We start from the raw sequence: 14961 nt of genomic DNA, 5'->3' as shown, positions 1-14961 counted from the left end.
CTCCTAAAATAACACCTTGCTGAAGCCTCCACTGGAATAATACTAGCCTGAGAACAAGGATGGCCCATGGAATCACATAACAATGCACTCGTCTTGTTTCCAAAAAGTCTCCTTACAAAATTTGCCCTTCGCAAACACTATCGAATCTGTATGTATCTATGTGTTATTATTGATGTGTTGTGAGTAATAGCGATGCCAGCATGTGATTGACAAAATACTTATTTAGCGTTCCCCACAGCTGGACACTAGAAGTTTGGAAGAAGGAGAAGCCACGATTCTCTTTAAACCATTAAAAAAAAAATAACTTCAGAGTATTCTCTGTAAATGGTGAATAGCAAATGAGCCTTGGGAAATCTGATTTAATTCAAATTAAGTGTTAAAGAGCAGCTATGACATCTGTAAAGCCCACTGCTGTGCTGTGTGGAAGATATCAAGACAAAGAAGGTTAGGGGCTCCATGCTTTGTGAATAGTGGGGTAGGTCCTTAAGAAATGTCACTCAGGGCTAACATCTTAGATCCAACATGATGAAAACGCTGCAGACTCGTAACTGTCACCTAATTAGTAATGCCACAATTCGTACTTCACAATTCAATGAGCTGGCTTTACATTTGTGCACATTTAACTCTGATACATATAGACATAAGTACCAGGGCACTTGGCAGGGGGTTGGGGAAGGTCAAAGTTGAAGCAGCTGCTGCCCACTTTGGCTTGGGATTGCTGGGGACTTCAGGGAGGGAGGAGTGGGTGCTTGCAGTGGTTGTCAGGGCTAGGTGGAATTTAAGCAGGCAGATACACACAATGACTAACTCAAGTACCTGCAGGAAGATAGCTCCAGAATTTCCTGTTCCTGCCTACTTACCTCTGCACATGGGGGTCACTGCTGTCCATTGTCCTGAAGCCCTGCAGCGGAGCGAGTTGGCTCCCCTGAGTGTAAATCCGGTTTTGCACCCAAAGTAACAAGTGGTGTTCGGACCAAAGCTTCCCAGGTGGTGTTGGCAGGACATTGTGCCCTGTCCAGGAGTCGTGAGGGCAGGGCATCGGACTGCTGGGGCAGGAAGTGATGTTATGCCTGTCACGAGAATCATATTTTAATTTAAAATATTTGTATGTTTGTGGGCAAAAGGATCATATCTGAATTAATACTGTCATAAGATAACTGCCGCTCACTTCTCCTGTAACAAGATATCTCTATCAATTTACACAAGGAAGCTCTGAAAATCTATTAATCTAAGGTATGGAAAATGAGACGAGGGAAACTATTTAAGGGTTAGAAAGATGGCTTGCTGGGTGAGAGCACTTGTTTTGATTGCTCAGCTCAATGCACTGCATAGATGTAGAAGCCAAGAATGATGGAGTGTGCACCTAAAACCCCAGTGTTGGCAGGCAGAGACAGCTAGATCCTGGGAGCGTGATGGCCAATCATCCTAGCCGAAAAGGTGAGCTTCCTTTTGGCTCAGTGAGAGACCTTGTCTCAGAAAATAAGATGGGGAGTGAGTAACAGAGGAAGACACTCGCTGGCTTCCTCTAGCCTCTCTCTGCATGTATGCACACAGGCACTCACACCTGCGCACACGTGTGTGCACATACCACACACAAATAAAAAATAGTATTAAAAAGTGCCCATGAAAAGCCATTATCCTGGCTATGAGAAGAAGCAGGCAGAGTCCACATTACTAATAGTCTTCAAAAGGCATCAGCAGGAGAGCTGCCCCAGAAATGGAACAGCTCAACAGAAAGCCACACCAATCACAGACAAATGCCGGAGCTCCCCGGCTTTGTTGGGAGATGTATTACGCCATGGCCCAAGCTCAACATGAAAGATGAAATAGAAGCCATGTCCCTGCTTGGCCGTAAAACTGCAATGTGCTAAGATGCAGATGCTTCAACTCTCTGCATCTTGATTCCTTGTCTAAAGCAGCTGGGCCCATCACTGCCACCCAGCCTTCTCAGCAGTGACGTACAAAGTACCACGCTGCTCAACAGAGATCTTTTCAATAAATAGGCTTAAAAGACATGACTTTTTTTTTTCTTCATAAAAATCAGGGCATCTATTATTCCTGAGCAGAAAAGTTCTGTCACATCTTCGAGGGTCCTAAATCCCACAACCGTGTTGACTGCGTGAATAGTGTAATGTGTACTTGCCACATAAAAGAGCTTTCTGTTAGCATCAGGGAAAAACACCTCCAAGCCCTGGCATGTCGTTACCTTTGCAGGTTGGCGGAGGTGCTGACCATCTTCCAGACACTGTGCATTCCACATTTTCAGATCCCAGTAGCTCAAAGTCCTCATTGCAGGAGAAGTGACAGATAGAGCCAACACCAAACTCTCCGTGGACATGAGAACAATCCAGGTTGCCTTGCTCTGGGGCGAAGATTCCTGGACACTTGATGGCTGGAGTATCAAATGAGAAAGTCCCGATATTAATGCTCTCTCAGACATTCTGTATTTCACAAAGTTTATTCACTCCATAGTTGATGTATTGGCTAGTTTTGTGTCAACTTGACACAGCTGGAGTTATCACAGAGAAAGGAGCTTCAGTTGAGGAAATGCCTCCATGAGATCCAACTGTAAGGCATTTTCTCAATTAGTGATCAAGGGGGAAAGGCCCCTTGTGGGTGGAACCATCCCTGGGCTGGTTGTCTTGGGTTCTATAAGAGAGCAGGCTGAGTAAGCCAGGGGAGGCAAGCCAGTAAAGAACATCCCTCCATGGCCTCTGCATCAGCTCCTGCTTCCTGACCTGCTTGAGTTCCAGTCCTGACTTTCTTTGGTGATGAACAGCAGTATGGAAGTGTAAGCCAAATAAACCCTTTCCTCCCCAACTTGCTTCTTGGTCATGATGTTTGTGCAGGAATAGAAACCCTGACTAAGACAGTTGACATACAGTTATTGATTACTGACTGTATCTCGGGCATTTTAAGCTGATTCTATATTTGCCTCTGACTTGTGGCTCACAATGCCCTGTTTTCTTCCCATTTCTGATTATGAAATCCCACCCACTCTCCAGGACGCAAGCCCAGCACACCCTCTCTGATGCTGTTGGCAGTCACCACAGGCTGAGTGGCTTTCTCTGGGTTCATCGGCTTATTGTTGGAACTCATATACTGTCACGCCACACATTGCATCTCCATTAACTTACCATATGTAACCTGCTGCATGTTAAGCTTCTAAAACCCCCAACCATTCACTTTGTCTAACATGATTCCCATTATAGGGCTCTCAGGGAGTGGAGATGGCGTCCATGGAGCATATGTCAGCGAGCTTAACAGATAGGTTGCTAATTGGCTCACGGCAATTTCCCCTTAGATTGTCCCAGTAAACAGTTGAAGATATAGATGTCGCTGAGATTTATAGCTATCTTTTTCATCATTAGATTATCTGACATATGAATACCATGTATCAGTAAGTATTTATAACCTGGCGGCTGTTGTTTCTTCAAAATCCAATGTCATTCTGAAGTTAATGTCAAGTTCATTTTGTCTAACCACTTTGACTCTTAAGACCCTTTAACTTTTATGAGCCATCTCACGAAAAACTAGGGCATTTACTCAGGTGTTTGTAGTTACAGGCTGTTTGTGGGTGTTTTACAGATCCTTGCATTAATCCATTAAAACAATCAAAGTAAAGAAGGAAAATAGAGACGGGAGGCATCCCAGGGTCCCGGGGCACACGCTCACAGTATTTCAGAATCTGCCTTTGGATAAGCAGAAAAAGCAGAAGGATGGAGCTGGAGGTCTCCGTTTCCTGAGAAGATTGAGCAGGGCATCAGGGGCTGAGCTCAGTGGCCAGACATGATCTCCAGAGGAACAGAGAGTGAGGAGCCTTGTCAGTGATGAGGACAGCAATGGTATGTGTCCCGGAAGTGATCTACAGGTGGGGACAGGAGGGACTCAGCAACTGCACCTAAGCAACCCAGCTCACAGACAGCATCATGAAAATTAGACGTGTCTAAGTCATTGCTAGGCTGATGGGGAGGATTTCATGTCCTCTGAGGAGTAAAGGCGGGAGGAGACAGGACAATATAGGCAGACCCCAAGTCCCAAGGGGCCCAGAGAACCAGAGTTATTACCACAACGGAAATACTTGTAGAAACACAGCCCTCTCACGTCAAATGGAAACCCTGCTGCACAGTGAAAAGAGAAGCTGGGTCCCTTCTGGGGATCTGAAAAAATAGTGTATGGTAACCAGGGTTCCTAGGGGCCAAAATGTTTAGTTGGAAAATGGAAAGGAATAACTTCCCTAAATATGCCATATAAATGGAGATAGAGAAACAAGAGTGGAGATACAAATACCTTTAAAATTAGGGTTGAAGAAGCTTGACTCTACTAAGGACCATGTGTCAGAGATGCTGTTCCTGGGTGGGTTCTGGGCTCACAGGGAAGAAGAGGAGGAGGAGGAGGAGGAGGCACATGCTTCCTCCTGAGGAGAAAAGAAGATTGGGAGGGAGTGAAGGGAAGTGGCCCGAGAGATCACAGGTTAGCAACATAATTTGCTACATGAAAGTTTAATGGAATATGTAAATGGAATTTGATTTCTTTTGCCCTTAAAATACAATCTGGAGAATATAGCAAATGAACATGTTCCTAGGATAAATGAGATAAAGGGTGAGAGATAAAGAAACAAGCAGCAAACACAGGCATAAACTCTCTGCTCACATGGCCTGGGCTCCTTGAGGCTTGTAGTACATCTTTTTGACAGCAGGTGGTAGTGTTTGTACCCTTTAGTATAGCATCTATCAGTGTAGGGTTGAATGAATGATATTTTAGCTGTCTTTCCCCAAAACTTTTAACATATATTTATTTAAAGGCATAGTCTCTTGTCTGATCACTGGTCACATTTCTAAGGCCTGTTTCAGAATTTACCCCTGCAGTCTGTGCCTGGATCCAGGATTTTGAAGCCCTGCCGCTAGGTGGCAGTGTGGTTTGCTGGAAACACCCTGTGTTCAGCCATTCTGCCCTTCCTGCAATGTGCCTATTGGCAGCTACTCGCTCGCTCTTAATGCCCCGTTTTCTTCATCTTTCAGAAGGAGCTAACAATAGCTTCTTTAGAGGTGGTTAGTGTAGACTGAATACGAAAATCTATGTGAAGTGATGCTCTCTTCATTACTAACTCTGACTACACTGAATGCTAAATAGGAACAGTGACCCCTCTGAAACCAAACAGAAGCTGTAAATTAACACAGTGCTGTTTTAGAGCATATGACATGTTTGTAGCACAAGCAATACATTGTACCTGCTAGGTGCTACCAGGAAGCTAAAGACAGGGGAGGCCCACCCTATTTTTGAGGGTTCCACTAGTTCACACTGTCAGCATGTTGCACTTGAGTGTTGCCAGGAACCCATTAGCTTCAGTTCAACTGGTGCCTGTTACACACTCATTTGGATTCCATTTACTATTGCAGGTGGTATAAAGATGAAGGAGGGTCTGAGGAAGTGGTTCTGGGGGTGAAGTACCTGCCAGGCAAGCACAAGGACCTAGATCAGATCTTGGGGCCCTGTGTAAAAGCCAGACATGGCCACACACATCTGTAATCCTAGGGTATATAGACAGGTAGATACCTGGACCTTGCTGGCTGATCAGCATAGCTAACTGGTATGAGTGCTGGGTTCAGTGGGAGACTATGTGTCTTAAAGATAAGGTCATAAGTAGTGACGGAAGACTCCTAACATTGTATTTTTGTGACCATATGCATACAACTCCTGCACATACACACACATACATACACTACACAGGCATGCACACATATTATATACACATGTATGTGCACACCCAGAGGCATGGACATATATTATACACACATGCATACATGTGTACTCACAGAGGCATGCATATGTATTATACACATGCATGTGCACACACAGAGGCATGCATACACACATATATTATATAGACATATGAATGCATATGTATACAGACACAGTGAAGAAGGGACAGTTCCTGCTCTCATTGAGTGTAAAGTCCATAAAGAAGTAGAAAGAAATCAAGAGCCAGGGGAGGTTAGATCACACCCATTCCCAAATAAGCTCCTACTCTGAGACTTGGTGGGGTAGGTAAAGGTTGGTGTAGAAATAGATGGGTGGAGAGTATGGTAGAAATGAGCAAGAATGCTTAGAAGCAAGTTAAGTGCTTCAATACATAGCTGGGTCTCATCACTTGTGAATGGTGATGCCCTTGGACCATGTCACCCCAGAGCCTTTGTTTCTTCTTCATCTGTAGTATGGGGATAATTCTGACTTCCCTGGTTATTCTAGAACACTGATCTCATGTGCTATGATGACGCAAAGGCGTTGTTGAGTGTGAAGTGCTTTACTCAATTTTAAAAAAGGTTATTCGGCAAGAAAGAGATTTTTGGTCTAGATCCTCACACCTGTTGTTTACATATGAGATATGAAGGTATTTCTTCCCTCTCTGGTGGTATCTGAGAAGTCACAAGGAAGGACAGACCCACGTGCCTACCTTCACACGTGGGAGGGGTGCCTGTCCAGTGTCCAGATGGAGAACAATCCAGTCTTTCCGGTCCAGATAGATAAAATCCTTCATCGCACATGAACTGGCATGTGGATTTGTAGGTGGAATTCCCAAGAGGCTGAACGCAGGTCATGGATCCATTCTCAGGACTGAGCATAGGGGCACAGGACACAGCTGTAGTGAGGAGGACAGAGGGAGAGGGGCTTATGTTAGAGCTTGGCATTTTCAAACCCCCCCCACTCCCGGCCCCTGTGTGACTGCTCTCTGTCTTTCTCTACATTTAGCTAAAGGTGGTCATTTTCTGGCTTTTTATCTTTAAGGCATCAGGGAGCAGGGAGGTGGGTGACAGCTATGGCTTACCACTGACTGTCATTCTGAGATCTCACCCACTCAGGGTTTCAGAAGTGATTGTAAAAGGGACTTGGCACCCTTTAGAGAGATAGTGGCATGCTTCACGTTGAATGCCCTAGACCTCAGGGAAAGTCGCCCCCTTGATGTCTTCTTGAGAAACAAACCGGATGATGTTTCCAGCAAACAATGCCAAGAACTTAGAGGTGAAAGTGGGGGTGATTTCTTTCTCTTTCCCAGCCAGTGGTGAGAGAATCTGGGTCTACGTCTTAGCTTATACTATGCACGGTGACCCCTTTGCAGCCGTGGATGCTTTATTTTCAATGAAAATCTGTGACTCTTGCCTCACAGTACTTTTTATTTATATAGCAAGTCACACTTAGGCCACACTCAAAGATTAAATGTAAAAGGGAATAAAGTGGATACATATTTCATTGGTTGTCTGTAAATGACAATTTTCACCACTTCCCAGAAGTCTCAACCTGCAGGACCAGGCATAAATGACCCGCCAAGATAATGAAATCAGGTCTCCCAGTTATTTGGCAGCATATATAAACACAAGTCTGAGGTGCTTGGAGACTGGCTTGGATTGGGACTGACACTTTATGACTTTGGACAAGCCACTTAACCTCTCTGAATCTTGATATCTTAACGACTTAGTCAGATCGAGAGCGAACAGATTCTCGGTGCCAATGTCAGTAGCTGTCAAGGTGGACCTCTCTCGAGGGAGCTCGTGGTACCTTCCTGCCTTAACCACATGTGGGTATGTCACTTGACGCAATGAAGCCCAGATGAATCATGCTGACACTCGGAAGGGAAGGGCTAAGTGTAAACACGGTCTCGGGGACTTCTGCTCCTTGTCTTGGTTATGCAGTATATGGCTTTAAATCAGAGGAAATGGGGCAGCAGTCCTTGTTGTTTCCAGGTACTGTCTGCACCTTTCTTGTCCCTTCATTCCATACCGTCCCTGGCAGTACACCTCTCACTCTAATCAACTTATACAGAGACTGAGATACAGTCTGCCACTTGCAAAGTCTTCCTGTGTTCAGTGTGTGTGTGTGTGTGTGTGTGTGTGTAGAGAGAGAGACAGAGAGAGAGAGAGAGAGAGAGAGAGAGAGAGAGAGAGAGAGAGAGAGAGAAGGCTGTAAGCCAGAAATGCAGAGGGGAAAAGGGTGTGGGTCCTTGCTTTGGTGAAGTCATGGCAGAGTCATTTCCAGCTCTCCAGTGACTTTGCAAGGATGAGTGTAGAGGGCTGTGGGGACGGTGACAAGGAAAATGATCTGATAACGCTCTCTCCCTCGGAAGTGTCACAATAGCTTGTGGATTTCAGGCCTCGTGGTACCTTCCTGCCTCAACCGCATGTGGGTATTTCACTTGATGCACACCCAGTAAGAAGAGGAGAAAGTTCCCTCAGAGTAAACAAAGGGCTAAAAGCAGAAGGGAACTGGAAGGTCACAGGAAGCTGTGGTGAGTGGCAGGCCCTGGCAGTGAACACCCACAGGCAGGACTGTGGAGCAATGAGTAGCTTTCCTGGAAGGGTCTGATCCTCCTGATAATCCTGCTGAGGATTTTGGAGCTCTTCCTCAAAGCTGTATAGACTTCAGTGTCGTGAGGATAAGAGCAAGGGACAAGCCCAGAGCCTCACTCTGTTCTATCCAGACCCAGTTCCTCAATCCCAACCCCAACTCCAGAACTTGACTTAGGTTCTGATGCCTTGAACGAAGGATATCGTATTATGCTGTTAATTAATTAATTAGTTATTCATACATGAATTGTTTGCTTTATAATGGTGTGTGTGTGTGTGTGTGTGTGTGTGTGTGTGTGTGTGAGAACACTTGTGGGACCTGAATAGCAAGTGGTTTCTTTTTCATGAAAAACGTGCTTGCTTTTACTCATATATTTGAAAGCCCATACTAAGTTAAGTGATACAGAAATATTTCACATTGCACATATTAAGTATATTGTTAAAATCAAATATACACAATAAAATACTATTACAAAAATTGCATGAGAGCATATCAGAAGCACTTAGAAATATTTCCTTTGGATGGTTGATATTTACGAGACTATTTTAATGTCTCTATTTTCCTATATATCTGTAGATTTTACAAATATAAATCTTGTTTTGTTAAAAGTGTTTGTCATAAATTTGGCTAAAGTTTTGGGTACATTGAAAGAGAAAGAAATGGGAAAATATGAAAATCACACACTATAAAGTCAGGTGACTAGAACAGCTCTGCTTCACACAGGATGTTATGGTGCTCACAGGACATGCTGGCTTCTTAACACCGAGTCTAACACAGATAGATATAAATTGTCCTAATGAGGCTATGCTTTGCTTTCTTCCGAGAATGCTTTAATCTCCAGTTCATGGCACGGATTCTCCCCAGTGCTCCACACTATAGCCTAACTATGTTTCTCCAGTGTTAAACAGAGAATGCTTACTTCTAGATTCTGTAATTCTGCCTTTCTCATTCCTCCCGGACATGCCATGACCCCTACCAAGAAAGTGTCAGATCAGTCTTGGAGCCAACACTCAGAGTTAAGTTTTCTTTCCCGTCCTCTTTCTGGACCCCGTGCTTAGTGAGTACCACTGTGATAGGAGCCTGCCAGTCCTGATGTAGATTCTGATAAAGACACCGCAAAGGTCACCACATTGTTATCATTGCTAAATATCCTGACACTCATGATGTTTGCTTAGTCTCTGACGACATTTGTATCTGGAATCCTTGGGGGTAGAGGATGAAGGAGTTAGGGACAGACAGCACTCGCTAATTTCTCAAGGTACACCTTATCCAGTTACCACCTCAGATATAGCCTTTAAGAATATTGCCTTCAACTTACTGCTAAGAAAAATGGGGGGAAATCCATCCTTACCTTGACATTCGGGAGGAGCCCCATTCCAGTGTCCAGTAGCCAGGCATCTTATCACACTTGCTCCCACCAAGAGCGAGCCTTCATCACAGGAAAAGCTGCAGACTGACTGGTACGTCAAGGTACCGAAGGGATCCGAGCAGTTCACCTGGGCTTTACTGGGAACCGGAAACTCTGGACATTGCAACGCTAATGGGTAAGGAAGGCAGGGAGTTAGGAAACAGTCATTGAGAAGTGTTGTTGACCTTGACCTCAGCCCTGTTTGTGTCTAGTTCAGTGTCCTTTGCATTTGTATCTTCATGCAGTCTTTACCAGCCCTCATCTCTAGAACTCTTCGTGGGCTCAGGCTGAACTCCACTCTCATTAACAGTAATTCCTCTATCCCTCTCCTCTACCATTTGACTCTCTGTCTCTGATTTTATTGCTTTAAACAACCTATATAGGTAGGATCCTAGATTACTTGGTTTTTGGATGACTCGGTTCAATGATCATCATCATTAAAGATTTACAAGTTGGGCTTGTTTAACTTGGAAGTCCACTAGGTTGACATTTAATGTCAATGATTCTTGATGGATTTTACAAGGAAAGATGTTTGGACCAGTGTTGGCTGAGCCAGAGGAGGCAGTTTGGTAATGTGAACCAACAAAGCTTAAGCTATCATACCTTGGACTCAAGAATCTCCAAAATGCATAAAATCGAAATGCATAACAAAAATCATCCTAGAGATTTTTTTTGTCAAGACATTGTAAGAGCAAAACATTATGGAATCATGAAAGGAATATTCCTGGTTCTTAAATTTTGTGTTTTACTTGAAAAAGATTTTGGAGGCGTATCTCTATATAATGTTCAATGGAAAAGCAGAATAATAATTATGGTCCTGATCAAACAGTGATTCTTTTTTGTAAAACAATGTTAGCATACATAGTGATGGGTTTAATTATGATATTTTATACATATATACATACATACATACATACATACATGCACATATATACACACACCCACATATGATTGTACCTTACCCATTTTCATTCTCATTGTCCTAGCTGGTCCTTCTTACTATACTACAACCTTTAAATATATAAGATAGTTCTACATGGAGAAAACACATTTATTTCATATTTTTTCACCTCTAAAATGTGAATAATAGCTTTCACTCCCTCTTGACATCAAACTGTCTGGGATTACAGAAACTGCTCAATAAACCCTGGCTACCAGCCCAGAAGCATCCACAGAAACACTGGCAGACACCAGAGCTAGCTTCAAGGATGAGCAGCAGCTGTAGCCCTTGACTATTGGTGTAGCAACACTAGCAAGGACTATAAAAGGAGTTATTGAGGCTTCGATTCCAGATGTTTAAGAAAATATCTAAGTATCTCTTCTGGATCATGTGATATTTACTTATCTGAAGACAAAGTGGCTGGGGCAATCCCTTGAGATCCTTTTAAAGAATGTCTCATGGCTTAGTATGCCTGTCTCCTAGACAACATACACTAGCACATTTAATCATCGTCACTCTCTTACCACCATAAGGCATGATTTTATGTAGGTAGAATCATAGATTACTCGATTTTTGGATGATCATTGTCTTCATGGTCTATCTATGTTGGAGTGTATGTTGGAATTCCTTTTCTAAAGTTGAATAGTATTCTAGTATATGTAGAGTCAAGTGCCCATAGGTGCCTGAGAGGCACTGAGGAATGGCTGAGGAATGATTCAGGTGTCACAGTACCTTCACAGAATGGGGCTGGGGCTGTCCACTGCCCGGAGTCAGCACACTGAATGGCATCATTTCCCTTCAGCACGAACCCCTCTGCACAGAGAAAAGTGCAGCTGCTGTTGTACCCAAAGGTTCCTGTAGATGGGACGCAGTCCATGCTCCCATGGATGGGGATCTCCGGAGGTTCACACGCAATAGCTGAAGGGGAAAATGGCAGCTACTAAGTCTTTCTTAGAAGAGTCTCCTGGAAGATGCTGCTGCGTTCTTGCCCACATCACCCACATAATCCAAACCTCAAATCTTTGTCGAAAAGGAAAACTACCCATCCCGTGTCCCCCTTTGCCTGCCTCGCTTCAGATCTCAGTTTTGACATTATTTTCCTTCAGAAGGCATCCCTGGCCACCCTCACTGAGCGGTAGGGACTCCTTGGGTGGGTTCTCCTGTACTGTGCTGCTTATGAACTAATTAGTTCTTCCCTGTTACACCAGTCTCTTTGATGCTGGAGAAGCCATTCAGAACTGCATCCTGGAGCCCAGTGCTCGGGTAAATTCTGGGTGCTCATTAAACATTTATTGGATTCTAAAAGAAGAGATGAAGGAAAAGTGGGCTCAAGAGGAAGCAGATGAAATGGTGTGGCTTGCTGTACATGCTATGACCTAGTGCTATAGGATGATCCCGTGTGGACTGTGTCCCTAGAACACAGGATGCTAATCAGACATTGTTTGCCTAGTTAGTGCTGCTCAAAGTGAGTTCCTGCACACAGCTATACTCAGAATGACCCTGGTTCTGATAAAGTCTAGTTTCCTGACACCCTTCTGTGCAGGTGTTACCTCTCTAGATGTCTGCGGATTTGCAGAGCACAGATAGATACCACCCTTTCACCCTGACCTCTAGTTCTTACATTATCAGAGCACATAAGGGCCAGATGTCCTCTAGTCTCTTCTTTTTTTTTTTTTATAGCCATGAAAAATGCGAGTCAGAAATGTCATGTGATCTCCTAAGTCTGTGTGTTCACATGTATACATGCCGGAGTTTGTGCATTTGTGTGTGTGTGCATGTATGTGTGTGTGTTGGTGTGGATGCCAGGTCTCTTTATCATTCTCCACCTTATTTCTCAGATAGAGTCTCTTATTGAGCATGGGTATCGCTGTTGTGGCTAGACTGGCTGGCCTGGGAACTCAAGGATCTTCCCATCTCTAGTTCCCCTGCTCAAATGCTGAGGTGACAGGCACATGCCACCATGCCTGGCTTTTATGCTGATTCTGAGGCACAAATTCAGAGACTCACGTTTGAACAGCAAGTGCTTTGCCCACTGAACCATTGCCCCAGCCTCTCCCAGAAGCCTCACAGCTAATGGTATTTGAGCCTGGCTTGTAATCCAGGTCTGGGATTTTATGAATCTAGGCTTCAATCTTCTACTCTCTCTCCCCCATCCCTGCCCTGTAAGATGAAGGGATGAAGCATCCAAACACTGCTCAGTTTCCATGTATTATGCAATCATCTGGGATAGCCCCACAGCTATCCTTCAATGCAGGTTCCCTTATTCATTTGCAGAGCCCACCTCCAAAGCTTTTGACCCCAGATCTCCATCATCCCTGTAGCTACTGCTTTAACTCCTCAAGTATAAGCTATTGCCCTGTGGAGGCCCAGACAGAACCTGAAATAAGCAAGTGCCCAGGTCTATCCTCTGTGTTGTACACTTGCCGTTCCTTCTCTTTACTTTGTCTTTATTTTAATTTATGTTTTAGACAGGGTGTCATTATTTAGCCCAGGCTGACATTTAATTTGCAGAAATCCTACTGTCTTGGGCTCTCAAGTGCTGAGATTACATCCATGTGACACCATATCCTGAGCATACTTGCTATTTCATTGTGTGCATTTTCCGTGCTTAATTTTTACAATGCACCTGGCAACTCTTCGCCCCATTTCACAGATGAGAAATCTCACGACCTCCAGAGGTTGAACAAATACAATCCTAGAGAAGGTGGCCTTGACATTAGGAGTCCCTGGTCATTCTACCATGGCAAGACTCCTTCTGGGTGATATTGAAAGCTGTGGAAAGTAATCTTACCTTCACAGGTTGGCAGTGGTTCACTCCACTGACCAGAGCCAGTGCAGTGGAGTGTGTTGGAGCCCCTCGCTCTATATCCAGGCTGGCACTCAAATTTACAGCTGGAGTCGTAGGCAAAGGCAGCAATTGGGTGCATACAGGCCATGGTTCCATGGGGAGGGGCTTCCAGGCTCTGACATTGCACAGCTGAACAGAAAAACCAATGAGAAAGAAATGGAAAAACAATCCAGATGGACAGAAGCCACTTGCACAGAGAACAGAAAGCAAGGCTCAGCCTTTGGAAACTAGATGGAGCCTGGAAGATGTCCAGACATGGAGTACCAGACCTCAGAGTGACCTGAACCTTGTAAGAGAGACCTCCAGTCCTAACATTCTCTATGCTTTGTGTCTTACATGTCTGACCCAGAAGGTCATTTAGTGTCTATACATTGATGTATTTGCCCTCATATAAAATATCTGAATGATACATTGTAAGTCTGTCCCTGAAGGTCTATGGATTCATGTATTTGCCCTCTTATATGAGATGTATGAATGATGCCATTCTGAAACTGGGGATGGGGGGATAGGGAAAGGGATTTTTCTATTTTGATTATAGCAAAATAAGCCTGTTGCTTTTCCACAGACTGATACTGTGTCCCCATTCCAGATGTATATAACCTAGCTCAGAAGCTGATGGCAGGAAAATTAAAATTTGACAATTCAGGATGGCTTCTCTCCAAGACGGCCAAGTTTCATCTACACTACGGCTAAGATGGTGGTGATGGGTGGGGGAAGAATCTTGTATATTCCAATGTCCTGACACTTGCTTCAACACTCTGGAGCTGGAACTAGTCCCACTCCGGGTAATCCATTGCTCCATCTCTGGCCAAATTAAACGAGTCTCTCTCTTGACAATGAAGCTACAGATAGACCTGGGCTGGAATGTTCCTGCAGGACAGTTGTGTAGCCAGGCTTCCTCCTTCAGGACGGCTCAGGGCTGAGCGTGAGGAGGCCAAGAAAACACACAGAGCTGTGATGTTCACTCTAGGACAGGTTTTATCCAGCCTTTGGATGCATTAGGAATCTGTGGCATTTATACTTTCTCAATGTGTCAGTCAAGGTTATACTTGGTTAAGTAGAACTAAGTGGCTGTTTAGAGATCTGAACGCCCATACTTTTAAGTACCAAAAGGAAAGGAGTTTTTTTGCAATATTTCCCCCTAAGGATAAAAAAGTTAACTACCACCTCTATTCAGGTAGGAGAAGCATCGTGAAAATGAAAATTCTGATTAACTTGCTTAACTAACAACTGTGGTAACTTGAATTTCCATCTAACGCAGATCTCTATTATTTCTCGAGGTTTTATTTTTTAATTCTTTTTTTTTTTTAAATAGGGCACTGAGGCCTTCTTTCTTTTTTTTTTTTTTTTAAGATTTATTTATTTATTATATGTAAGTACTCTGTAGCTGTCTCCAGACACTCCAGAAGAGGGCGTCAGATCTTG

The 14961-nt window shown here is 44.0% G+C and overlaps 1 protein-coding gene across 1 annotated transcript in view; it reads right to left on the bottom strand.

Moving 5' to 3' along the window:
• Selp (selectin, platelet) overlaps nt 1-14961 on the bottom strand; it is a 34763-nt gene that overhangs the window by 6283 nt on the left and 13519 nt on the right. Inside the window, exons 6-11 of the mRNA NM_011347.2 lie at nt 13480-13665; nt 11421-11606; nt 9692-9877; nt 6455-6640; nt 2207-2392; nt 861-1070 (exon numbers count right to left, since the gene is read on the bottom strand). Coding sequence (NP_035477.1) covers nt 861-1070; nt 2207-2392; nt 6455-6640; nt 9692-9877; nt 11421-11606; nt 13480-13665 — 1140 coding nt within the window. The remainder of the gene's footprint in view (nt 1-860; nt 1071-2206; nt 2393-6454; nt 6641-9691; nt 9878-11420; nt 11607-13479; nt 13666-14961) is intronic.

Source organism: Mus musculus, chromosome 1 (genome assembly GCF_000001635.26).
Source record: "Mus musculus strain C57BL/6J chromosome 1, GRCm38.p6 C57BL/6J".
Classification (NCBI taxonomy): Eukaryota; Metazoa; Chordata; class Mammalia; order Rodentia; family Muridae; genus Mus; species Mus musculus.
Note: the sequence above shows the minus strand (reverse complement) of the source record. Positions and strands in the feature narration are given on the sequence as shown.